Source organism: Colossoma macropomum, unplaced genomic scaffold, assembly GCF_904425465.1.
Source record: "Colossoma macropomum unplaced genomic scaffold, Colossoma_macropomum, whole genome shotgun sequence".
Classification (NCBI taxonomy): domain Eukaryota; kingdom Metazoa; phylum Chordata; class Actinopteri; order Characiformes; family Serrasalmidae; genus Colossoma; species Colossoma macropomum.
Genome location: NW_023494800.1, coordinates 2,699,358 through 2,711,595, shown reverse-complemented (window position 1 = coordinate 2,711,595; position 12,238 = coordinate 2,699,358). Strand labels below are relative to the sequence as shown.

The window sequence follows — 12,238 nt, the reverse complement described above, 5'->3', positions numbered from 1 at the left end:
GAGGGTGTAATGGAGTCTCCCCGAGTGGAAGATCAAAAATCTTCTTTTGATTTGGTGAAGACCCTCAGTGGGCTCAGTACATCAGTCTAATTAATTATTCTGTTGGAAAAGTGAGCTAATATGAGCTTAAGTTATTTCCTAGAGAGAGACTCAGCTCTAAAACTGGAGCTCATTCACTGTAATTTAAACTCTGCGTGTGGCTTCGGTTTTAGCGTCTCTGAAACAGATCAGCAGGTCTGACTGTGTGAAGATTCCTGGTGTAAAGTGATTGGATGGAGTAGTGTATGTGTAAGTCTTTCCTTCATTTGTGCAATTTACTTAGATGTCAGTGAAGTAATTACTGTATACCTGATGATATCTACCACAACAAACACTTTTTTTTTATTTTCTTTGTCCTACATGATTTTTGTGAACTTTTCCTGGCAACATGAGCTCAGAAAGCAATAACTGTTGCTTATGGCATCGGTAGGGGCCAAACTGCCGTAGGCTGAATGGGTGGAGCTAAACTGCCGTAGGCTGTGTGGGCGGAGCTAAACTGCTGCTGTAGGCTGAATGGGCGGGGGCAAACTGCTGTAGGCTGAATGGTGAAGCTAAACTGCTACTGTAGGCTGGATGGGCGGGACTAAACTGCTGTAGACTGAATGGTGGAGCTAAACTGCTGTAGCTGAATGGGTGGGGCTAAACTGCTGTAGACTGAATGGGTGGAGCTAAACTGCTGTAGGCTGAATGGGTGGGGCTAAACTGCTGTAGGCTGAATGGCGAAGCTAAACTGCTACTGTAGGCTGGATGGGCGGGGCTAAACTGCTGTAGCTGAATGGTGGAGCTAAACTGCTGTAGCTGAATGGTGGAGCTAAACTGCTGTAGACTGAATGGTGGGGCTAAACTGCTGTACACTGAATGATGGAGCTAAACTGCTGTAGGCTGAATGGTGGGGCTAAACTGCTGTAGACTGAATGGTGGGGCTAAACTGCTGTAGGCTGAATGGTGGAGCTAAACTGCTGTAGGCTGAATGGTGGAGCTAAACTGCCGTAGGCTGAATGGGTGGAGCTAAACTGCCGTAGGCTGAATGGGTGGGGCTAAACTGCTGTAGGCTGAATGGTGGAGCTAAACTGCTGTAGCTGAATGGTGGAGCTAAACTGCCGTAGGCTGAATGGGTGGAGCTAAACTGCCGTAGGCTGAATGGTGGGGCTAAACTGCTGTAGGCTGAATGGTGGAGCTAAACTGCCGTAGGCTGAATGGGTGGAGCTAAACTGCCGTAGGCTGAATGGGTGGGGCTAAACTGCTACTGTAGGCTGAATGGGTGGGGCTTAACTGCTACTGTAGGCTGGATGGGCGGGGCTAAACTGCTGTAGACTGAATGGGTGGAGCTAAACTGCTATAGCTGAATGGTGGAGCTAAACTGCTGTAGGCTGAAGGCTGAATGATGGAGCTAAACTGCTGTAGACTGAATGGTGGAGCTAAACTGCTGTAGCTGAATGGGTGGAGCTAAACTGACGTAGGCTGAATGGGTGGGGCTAAACTGCTACTGTAAGCTGGATGGGCGGGGCTAAACTGCTGTAGACTGAATGGTGGAGCTAAACTGCTGTAGGCTGAAGGCTGAATGGGTGGAGCTAAACTGCTGTAGGCTGAATGGGTGGAGCTAAACTGCTGTAGGCTGAATGGGTGGAGCTAAACTGCTGTAGACTGAATGGGTGGGGCTAAACGGCTGTAGCTGAATGGTGGAGCTAAACTGCTGTAGCTGAATGGTGGAGCTAATCTGCTGTAGCTGAATGGTGGAGCTAAACTGCTGTAGCTGAATGGTGGAGCTAAACTGCTGTAGCTGAATGGTGGAGCTAATCTGCTGTAGCTGAATGGTGGAGCTAATCTGCTGTAGCTGAATGGTGGAGCTAAACTGCTGTAGCTGAATGGGTGGAGCTAAACTGCTGTAGGCTGAAGGCTGAATGGGTGGGGCTAAACTGCTATAGCTGAATGGTGGAGCTAAACTACTGTAGGCTGAATGGGTGGAGCTAAACTGCTGTAGGCTGAATGGGTGGAGCTAAACTGCTGTAGCTGAATGGTGGAGCTAAACTGCTATAGCTGAATGGTGGAGCTAAACTGCTGTAGGCTGAAGGCTGAATGGGTGGAGCTAAACTGCTGTAGGCTGAATGGGTGGAGCTAAACTGCTGTAGGCTGAATGGGTGGAGCTAAACTGCTGTAGGCTGAATGGGTGGAGCTAAACTGCTGTAGGCTGAAGGCTGAATGGGTGGAGCTAAACTGCTGTAGGCTGAATGGGTGGAGCTAAACTGCTGTACACTGAATGATGGAGCTAAACTGCTGTAGCTGAATGGTGGAGCTAAACTGCTGTAGGCTGAAGGCTGAATGGGTGGAGCTAAACTGCTGTAGGCTGAATGGGTGGAGCTAAACTGCTGTAGGCTGAATGGGTGGAGCTAAACTGCTGTAGGCTGAATGGGTGGAGCTAAACTGCTGTAGGCTGAAGGCTGAATGGGTGGAGCTAAACTGCTGTAGGCTGAATGGGTGGAGCTAAACTGCTGTAGCTGAATGGTGGAGCTAAACTGCTGTAGCTGAATGGTGGAGCTAAACTGCTGTAGCTGAATGGTGGAACTAAACTGCTGTAATCTTCCTCCTCCTCCTCTTCCTCCTCCTCTTCCTCTCTCTGCTGTGATGTATTTTTAATGTTTTGCTGTTGTTTCTGCTCACTCTGAACTGTATTAATCATTCATGCACTGCAGGTTTATTTACACGTCCACATTCTTCACTCCCTCTAAACAGAAACAGAGAGCCGTTCTCTCTCTGACCGGTTCAGTGCCCACACACATGCAGGCTTTTGTTCCTGAAACGAGACTGTTCACTGTGTTTAGTCTTTCTTTTAGTTTTATTAAATTTCCACACTTCCTGTCCTGTATGACTGCTGTATGCTGCGTCATGTCAAACTGTCACCTCTGCACACACAGTTTAATGCACATTTCTACACACAGAGGCCCCTGAAAGTATTCGGACATTTGTGCCATAGTAAAAATGTATTACATTCAGAAACAAAATGTCAGTCCGAGTGTGAGCTACTTCAATCAGACAGTTCTCAGACTGTCATTCTCTCTTTGGTGAAGTATTCTGTCAGAAGGGGGCCGGTGGGCTCACCTCTGAGTCCATGATTCATCAGTAAATACAGGCTCTGTGACAGCACTGTGAGAGAAACGGCTCCAGACTGAGAGGTTCCCCCTCTGAGATCAGCCTACAGAAAGAACTCTCTCTAAAGAACTAACATAAAGAACTTGAGGAACACCGACATTTACCAGTGTTTAAAGTTCTGTTCTGTTCTATTCAGTTCCATTCCCTTGTCATTTCTGGTCTGTTCTATCCTGTTCTATTCTATTCTATTCTATTCTATTCTGTTCTATTCTATTCTATTGTCTTATCATATTTTCTGTTCTCTATTCTGTTCCTTTTTTTTGCAGTGTTTTTGTGTTCACACTGTGTGTTCTGGCCCCTGCAGGTGTGGATGTGCGGTGGGAGGATGGAGGATATCCCCTGCTCTCGGGTCGGCCACATTTACAGGAAGTACGTCCCCTACAAAGTACCCGGAGGGGTCAGTCTCGCCAGGGTGAGTTTATTTTTGTTTTAAATGGATAATTATTCAATTTAATGACTAATATTGAATATTTAAATTACATGTATATTCTTAATACTCTTTAAATTACATGCATATTACATGCATATGATGAGTTCAGCATAAGGAGACATAAGCTATAAGAAGCTAACGATATTAGCATTTATGATAGCGGCCAGAGAACGAGAGAGCTTAGCTTATTACTATTTTTATTAATGCCTTGTGTTTAGAGCTGGGCGATATGGCCAAAATGTTATGACGATAAACAAAATTCGTATAGTTTTTTCAAGTTTGAAGGCTGATTTTTGCTCCTGGGTGGTCAGTTGCTGTTTTAAACTATCCTTTATGGTCAGAACATGATAAACACTCACCAAACAGTGGAACGTTTCACAGATCTGTCATGGGAGAGTGGGAGAAAGTGTCTGGTCGGCTGTTTTTATCAGCTGGAAAAGCACAGCTGCAGTTATAACTTAAGAACGAAAACAGATTATTTTAGCTGTCTGGTGACGAGCGCTCGGCTACCCCGTTACAAATACTGAACAAGCGGCCAACAACAGTGCTAAACTGTTCAGTTTCTCAACAACGTCAACTTAGTACGAACAGCAAACATTAGCTGACTCAGTAGGTCAGTGATGATCACACCGCCTTACTGCCGTCACTCCACCACATCCACATCAGAGCATATCTCAGTATTCAGACAGCAGCTAGCAGAAGACTGGGCTTCTCTATAGTAGTTTGAGGGGTGAACAGCAATATATCAACACCAGACAAACAGAGTCCGACTTTTAGGTCTGTTTAAACTGAAATCGGTGCTTTTGTGTCTTGTTTGATCTACAGTATCATCAATTCGCTGTGCTGTTTGAGTGACGGAGCTGCTTCAAGTTAGCCAGCTGCTAAAAACAGCTAGCCTGGAAAGATAGCGCTCTCCCGCTCTCCAACGCCTCACAGCTTCCTCAGTTTACTTTCGTTTAAATCAGGGCTGTAATTTACATGAACCACTTCTTTCTTTCACTTTCACTGCTTGTGAATGCACTAATACTAAAATATGACTGAGCGCTGTAACAGTGCTGTAGTTGTGAGGATCAGACGTGATTTAACACCGCTAAAGCTGGTTAGGATGTTAGGAAAGAGGTGAGTTCACTGTGGGACAGTACAGATACGCCACTGACCTCGTCACTCACACTCGGTCACAGGAGAACAGATCGCCAGTCGCTCCACTCAAACAGGGAATATATAACTACGCATTTCAGACGTGGCTAAAGTACAGGGTGTCCCGAAAAAATTGACATCATTTGAGATGTGAATATCTGAGTAACTACATGTCCTTCATGTTGAACAATACAAGATTTATTTATCAAAATTCGAAGAAATTCAGAGGGATGTAGATTTTATAACTGATTTCACAGCTTCACAAATGTAATATCTTCAGATACTGGTGGTCGTCCAGATCCCTTTGTCCTGCACAGACAGCCTTCCTCTTTGAGTTTTTTGTGCCGTGTCCAAATCTGCTTTCCAGTTGGTGCATTTTTATTCAATTTTCTCCAAAATTCACGCTGCACGCTCTCGTTTGACTGTGTTCGAGCGTATTCTAACACACAAAATGCCTTTTCATTTCTAGTAAACGCCGTTCTTCACCTGAAAAAAAAACATTCAGAATTAAACTTAGTTTTTACACATTCTGTTAAAGTTTGAGATCATTTGAGGGAGAATTGGCTGTTATTAGACTACGAAATGATGTCACACATATACACCCTGTATATTTGGCGACTCATTTTACTCGTCGCCCCTCCCTCTTTAATCCTTTCGAAAAACTCGGAAGTGCGCCCTCTCCTGGCGACAGCAGAGTAGTGTCCTTTCCTTACAATAGAAAACGCCACAGCTGTTGCTAGAACGTGGAAGTGTGAGAACGGTCTATTATATTGAAAATTTATCGAACATTTCTAATCGTTCTATCAAGGAAATTTATATCGCGATAATTATGGTTATCGTTTTATCGCCCAGCCCTACTTGTGTTTAAATAGAACATAACCCTTGTAAGTATGTAAAGTCTGAATAGTTTATTGATTTTAAATGGCATTTTTGTATGAAGTGTGTTTGAGTGCAGGTTTGGTTGTGTTCAGGCTCAGCGTGCTGATCGTGTCTATAGCTCAGTGCAGAGTCTGGAGGTTTGTGAGGTTTAAGTGAAATGACAGTGGAGTTTTGTGGAAGCGCTCCTTTCTCCGTGCTGAAGGAGGCTCTCGGCTTGGTTCGGAGTTGTATACAGCAGGAATGTTAATGAATTTGGAATTAATGGAGTCCATTGTGGACGCATCTGTCTGAATTAAATTCCTTTTTCAATGGAGCTTTTACTGCAGGACCCTCCGGCCCACTCACGCTCAGATTAGACTGACACCATCAGCAGGAGGTCTGCTTCAGCTTTAAAGCGATAGTTCAGACAGAAAAGTAGTCCCCCCCCTCGGTCACCCCCCACCTCAAATGTAGCTGATCAGCCAAGACATGTTTAGTGTCTTTAGTGTTAGCGCTGGAGCTACGAGGCTAATTAAGTAATAGAAGCTTGTACCCCACCAATTAGCATCGTGCTGACTGCATACCTAAATCATCACACTTTCACTTTAACTCTCACTCTCTCTCTCTCTCTCTCTCTCTTTATCAGTTTCTCTCTATCACTGTCTCTATTACTCTCTATCTCTGTCTCCATCTCTTTCCGTCTCTCTCTATCGCTGTCTCTCTCTATCACTCACTCTCTCTCCATCACTCACTCTCTCCCTATCGCTGTCTCTCTATCACTCTCTATCTCTCTGTCTCTATCTCTTTCTCTCTCTCTATCGCTGTCTCTCTCTATCACTCTTTCTCTATCACTCTCTCTCTGTCTTTAACTCTCTCTCTTTCTCTCTCTCTATTGCTGTCTCTCTCTATCACTCTTTCTCTATCACTCTCTCTCTGTCTTTAACTCTCACTCTCTCTCTCTCTCTCTATCGCTGTCTCTCTCTATCACTCTATCTATCACTCTTTTTGCCTCTCTCTATCAGTGTCTCTCTCTCTCCTTGTCTCTCTATTGCTGTCTCTCTCTATCACTCTCTCTTTTCTCTCTCTCTCTCTCTCTCTCTCTCTCTCTCTCTGTCTTTCTCTCGCTGTTTTCTCTCTATTAATGTCTTTATCTCCCTATGGCTGTCTTTCTCTCTCTATGGCTGTCTGTCTTTCTCTTTGTCTCTCTCTATCACTGTCTCTCTCTCTCTATCACTCTCTCTTTTTGTCTCTCTTCGTCCCTCTCTGTTGCTGTCTCTCTCTCTCTCTCTCTCTCTTTGTCTGTATCACCATCTCTCTCTTTCTCTCTCTCTCTCTCTCTCTCTCTCTCTCTCTCTGTCTTTCTCTCGCTGTTTTCTCTGTTTCTTTCTCTCTCTTCCTATGGCTGTCTCTCTCTCTCTCTCTCTCTCTCTCTCTCTCTCTCTCTCCCCCTCACAGTAATGATAATGGTAACAGCAGCTATACAACAGTAATAATAATTATAATAACAATGACAACAATGATAATCTGTCTTTCTCTCTTTCTCTTTCCTCCTCTCGCACTCTTGTGGATTCTCTTCATTAAAATAATATGAGCATTCTTATCTACAGCAGCACAGTGAATAAAAACAGTAATAAACACAGTAATAAACACAATAACTCTGGTTTAAAGAGCAGAGTGTGGTTTAATGTGATGGTAGTGTGGGCTGTCGTGTTTAATGTTTGTGCTGCAGTGCCTCCGGTGGTCAGAGTTGGTACTGCTGCGATGTAAATCTGGCCTTATTTAACCCTGCACATATTAATTAGTTCTAGTTTCACCCACGAGCACCACACACTCCTGTCTGTTCACCGTAGGAGGCAACAGAGCAGCGTTCCACACTAAAATACCAAAAACCTTCAGGTAGTTGGAAGTTTTGAAGTATACAAAAAATAATAATTGTGATACATTTTTTTTAGCAAAAATGCAAATTTTACTGCAAAATTCAATTTAATAAATGCTGTATTATATAGTATTATGTTTCAATGTATTATTATATGTACTCTGTCTCTTTCTGTCACTTTTTCTCTCTCTCTCTTAATATATAAATATATATATATATATATATAGATAGATAGATAGATAGATAGATATAGATACATAAAGAGAGAGAGACAGCAATAGAGAGAGCAGAATGTGTTATCCTTGTTTCAATAGAAAATAGTGAAAACCTTTAATAAGATACTTTGAGTAATAATGTGATGATAATTCAAAGGAAGAATTAAACATCATTTTTACTGTAGCATTAATTTAGTAATCATATAATCATTATACAGTAAAAAAAGTGTTCTACAGTTTCTCATTAGGCTGAATGAATAACCGACTCTAAATGTAGGTATTATGATATAAACTGAGTCTGTTCTACAGTTTCTCATTAGGCTGAATGAATAACTGACTCTAAATGTAGGTATTGTGATATAAACTGAGTCTGTTCTACAGTTTCTCATCAGGCTGAATGAATAACTGACTCTAAATGTAGGTATTGTGATATAAACTGAGTCTGTTCTACAGTTTCTCATTAGGTTGAATGAATAACCGACTCTAAATGTAGGTATTGTGATATAAACTGAGTCTGTTCTACAGTTTCTCATTAGGCTGAATGAATAACCGACTCTAAATGTAGGTATTGTGATATAAACTGAGTCTGTTCCACAGTTTCTCATTAGGTTGAATGAATAACTGACTCTAAATGTAGGTATTGTGATATAAACTGAGTCTGTTCTACAGTTTCTCATTAGGCTGAGTGAATAACCGACTCTAAATGTAGGTATTGTGATATAAACTGAGTCTGTTCTATAGTTCCTCATTAGGTTTGGGATTTTTAGCAGCGTTTTGTAAAGCTTGTCCAACCTCACAACAGCAGCCAAGTAACAACATGTTTGTGGGCGGAGCCTGGCAGACTGATTAGTGAATGATATAGGCCACTGTAGTTGTGTCGTCATTTTGTAGTCGCGCCATGCTCTTATGCCCGTATAAGGACTTCTGGGTCCAAAAGGAATTTCTCTGTGAGAGGAATGAATGGAGTTTTTGTAGGCAGCACCGTTTAAGGTGCAACGGGAAAATATGAACAAGAATCTGGCGAATAAGAACCTGACTTCAGCTTCATAGTTTTAATGCTGGTGCTATTCTTTGATAAGGAGTGTTAACCTCTTATTCACCGGAGTATATTTTGGTTTTCCATCTGAATTTACATGACCAAATCGTAAGGCAAATTATTCAGTAACTGCATGAAATAGACGTAAATTTTTATTTTATTTATTTTTTTGTAAAAGCTCCCCTAAAAATTAACAGAACATGTGTTTTATGATCACACATATTGCTATATGCTTACAATTTACTGCTGAAAGCCAAAAATCTTAGACGCTCTTTGTATTATTTTATAAAAATAATGTTTACAGAGCAGATCACTGAAGAGACGCCATCTGTTTATAGTTTATAGCCCAGATTTGTGGAAAAATGGGTCGACTTTCAGTAGAACAAAAAAATTGTGAGTTCAGCTTCTTTTATTATAAGGGTTTAAAATGACATCACCCATCTATTTGACTGGAAAGAAGACAGTTACAGCTCTCATACGACTCCCACCTTTAGAATGTAGCTTATGGAATATGAAAGTTATGAAAAATGTGACGAAGTGCGTTTTGGAACCACCAGTGGTCTCAAGGAGTTGAAGAGCTTAAGCTATCAATATTCTACTTAGAGGTTTTTTTTTATGTACATTGTAAATATACACTATGGTAGGACATTTCAATGAGGTAGCACAAACGCCTTTCACTACACTTTTGTGTAGGTTAGTGACGTCAAATTGATGCACAGCAGCTTTAGCTTGCATGTAGTGACTCTTAAAGAACTTCGTAATTCAGAGTTGATCCAGTGATATACGGGAGAAAAATGTACACAGGACAAAACGTATCAGGTTCCAAACATGAGCATCTACAGAATGACGCACGGCTTCAGTGGTCTGTAATCTCAGTACCGTCTCTCTCTCTCCGCAGAACCTCAAGCGTGTGGCGGAGGTGTGGATGGATGAATACGCTGAATATATTTACCAGCGGCGGCCGGAATATCGCCACCTGTCTGCAGGGGATGTAACTGCGCAGAAGGAGCTGAGAGCCAGGCTGAACTGTAAGAATTTTAAATGGTTCATGACGGAGGTGGCCTGGGACCTGCCCAAACACTACCCACCTGTCGAGCCTCCGGCCGCAGCGTGGGGCGAGGTACGTACCACGTTAATCAAGTATTAATTACTTATTTTAATTAAAATTCATTATTACTCCTTCTATGGGAGGGACATACAGCTTTAATTAAATATTCATTACTTCTTTTAATTAAAATTCATTATTACTCCTTCTGTGGGAGGGGCATACAGCTTCAATTAAATATTCATTACTTATTTTAATTTAAAATTCATTATTACTCCTCCACTGGAGGGGAGGGTTTAATGAAATATTCATAAATAATTCAGGTTAAATTTTATTATTAATTAAACATTCACTAATTGTTTTAATTAAATATTCATCAGTTGTTTTAATTAAAATATTGTTATTACTCCCCCTCCTGGGAGCAGGTACATATAACTTTAATGTTAATCAAAGATAAATGAATTATTTTAATGAAATATTAATTATTACTGCTTCTCCTAGAGGGAGGTGTGTGCAGCTTAAATTAAATATTCATTACTTATCTGAACTATTATTCAGGGGTGAGGTGCGCACAACATTTGATGAAACAACATAAATATCCATTAATTATTTTTATTAAATAATGATTATTACTCCTCTTTTTAGGGGCGATGCATCTGACATTAATTAAATATTCATTAATTATTTAAATAGTAGGTATTACTCCTCCTTCTAGGAGAGATATTTGCAGCTTTAATTAATTATTCATTAATTATTTTAATTATGTATTCATTATTACTCCTCCAACTTTAATGAAAAATGTATTAATTGTTTCAAATACATATTCAGTAATCATTTAAATTTAATATTCATCATTTCTCCTTCTGGATGGCACATATAGCTTTGATTAAATATTCATTCATTATTTTAATTCAGTTCTTTAAATAACAACTATTTCTGCTTGTTTTGAAAGGAAGGTATGTATGGTTTAAATAAATATTAATTATTTTAATTAAATTCTCATTATCACTTCTCCTGAAGGGAGTTCTGTATGGCATAATTGTGTATTAATTACCATAATTAAATTCTCATTATTCAGGAGGGAGGTGTGTTTATCAGTTGATGTGCTGTCTGTGTAAAAGTGACCTGTATCTGTTTGTGTTGTGCAGCTGCGTAACGTGGGCAGTGGCCTCTGTATGGAGAGTAAACACTTCTCCTCCGGTTCTCCACTCAGAGTGGAGACGTGTGTGAAAGGACGAGGAGAAGCAGCCTGGAATCACGGACAGGTAACTCACCTGTGTTCGGTGGAACGAGCTCAGCTCCGCTTTTCTGGTGCCAAAAGGTTCCGATACTTTGTGCAACGGAAAAGCGCCAACTATTATGTACACCACTGTGCAAAAGTCAGAGACCCCTCCTTCATTTATTTAATTAAGTGAAAAACAGCTGTTTCATAATGGAATTATTCATTTTCATTGTCGTGATCTCAGCTGTTTAGTGTCAGTGAGTCACTCTTCCCCTTTATTCCAGCTTCCATTCTTTTCAGGAGACTCACTTTCAGTTCCTCAAAGAATCTGCAGACACGCCTCCAAAGTTCAGTCTTAGGCCCAATCCCATTTCCCCAACCCCTTGCCCCAACACTCAACCCTACCCTTCTGTTCTGCGCATTCTCGTCTAGGGGTAGGGTGTCCCGATTCTTGTTGAGATAGAGGGGCAGGGTGAAGTGTTAGAGCTACATGACCCTCCAAACGGAGGTTTTTCAGAGACTCCAAACAGAGAGTTATGAGAAAAAAAGAAAAACCAGCAAGATGGAGAACAAGAGACCAAAGAAACCCACAAATGTGAGAATTTTCTCAGTTAAAAAAATTACCATAACCGCTGTATTGTCTTAGTTTAATGTTTCAGTGTTTCATTTCAGTGTATTATGGTCGTTTTCTTCATAACAAGCATAAAGAATCACTAGTAGTATGCTAATGTCTCTGTAGCTAGCTAGCTAAATTTCCCGTTCCACCTTAAATGGTGCAGCAGTTCTGATGCCTGAAGCGCCAGAATGTACCAGCTGCTCCATTTAAGGTGGAACGGGAAAATTAGAACGAGAAGCTGGTGAATATCTGACTTCTGCTTCATATCACTGAAGAATTAGGGGTGGGTGATAAATAATTGCCCCGCTCTTTGAAGTCATGTGATGCCCTAAATGTAACTAAAGCCCAGCAGTGAGAAGCTGAACTTTACCCTCCTCTGCTGTCACTGCAGACTGGCAGGGTCGCCTACAGAGCAGCTCTAGTAGCTGTTAATGAAGTGATGCTCTTTTTATTTGAGGGTCCCATTTCAGAGGGCAGATCTCAACCACTACCCGTTATCACCCTGTTCCAAGGGGCAAGGAGACCCTCGAAAACAAGGGGTAGGGGTAAAAATAAGAAATCGGACTGGGCCTTATAAGTTGGTTGATGATTTTCTGAACTAATCAAACACATTCAGT

At 41.3% G+C, this 12,238-nt stretch overlaps 1 protein-coding gene across 1 annotated transcript in view; it reads left to right on the top strand.

Moving 5' to 3' along the window:
* galnt10 (UDP-N-acetyl-alpha-D-galactosamine:polypeptide N-acetylgalactosaminyltransferase 10 (GalNAc-T10)) overlaps positions 1–12,238 on the top strand; it is an 81,048-nt gene that overhangs the window by 63,862 nt on the left and 4,948 nt on the right. The window contains exons 8-10 of the mRNA XM_036588360.1: positions 3,491–3,598; positions 9,637–9,858; positions 10,932–11,048. Of these exons, the coding sequence (XP_036444253.1) occupies positions 3,491–3,598; positions 9,637–9,858; positions 10,932–11,048 (447 nt within the window). The remainder of the gene's footprint in view (positions 1–3,490; positions 3,599–9,636; positions 9,859–10,931; positions 11,049–12,238) is intronic.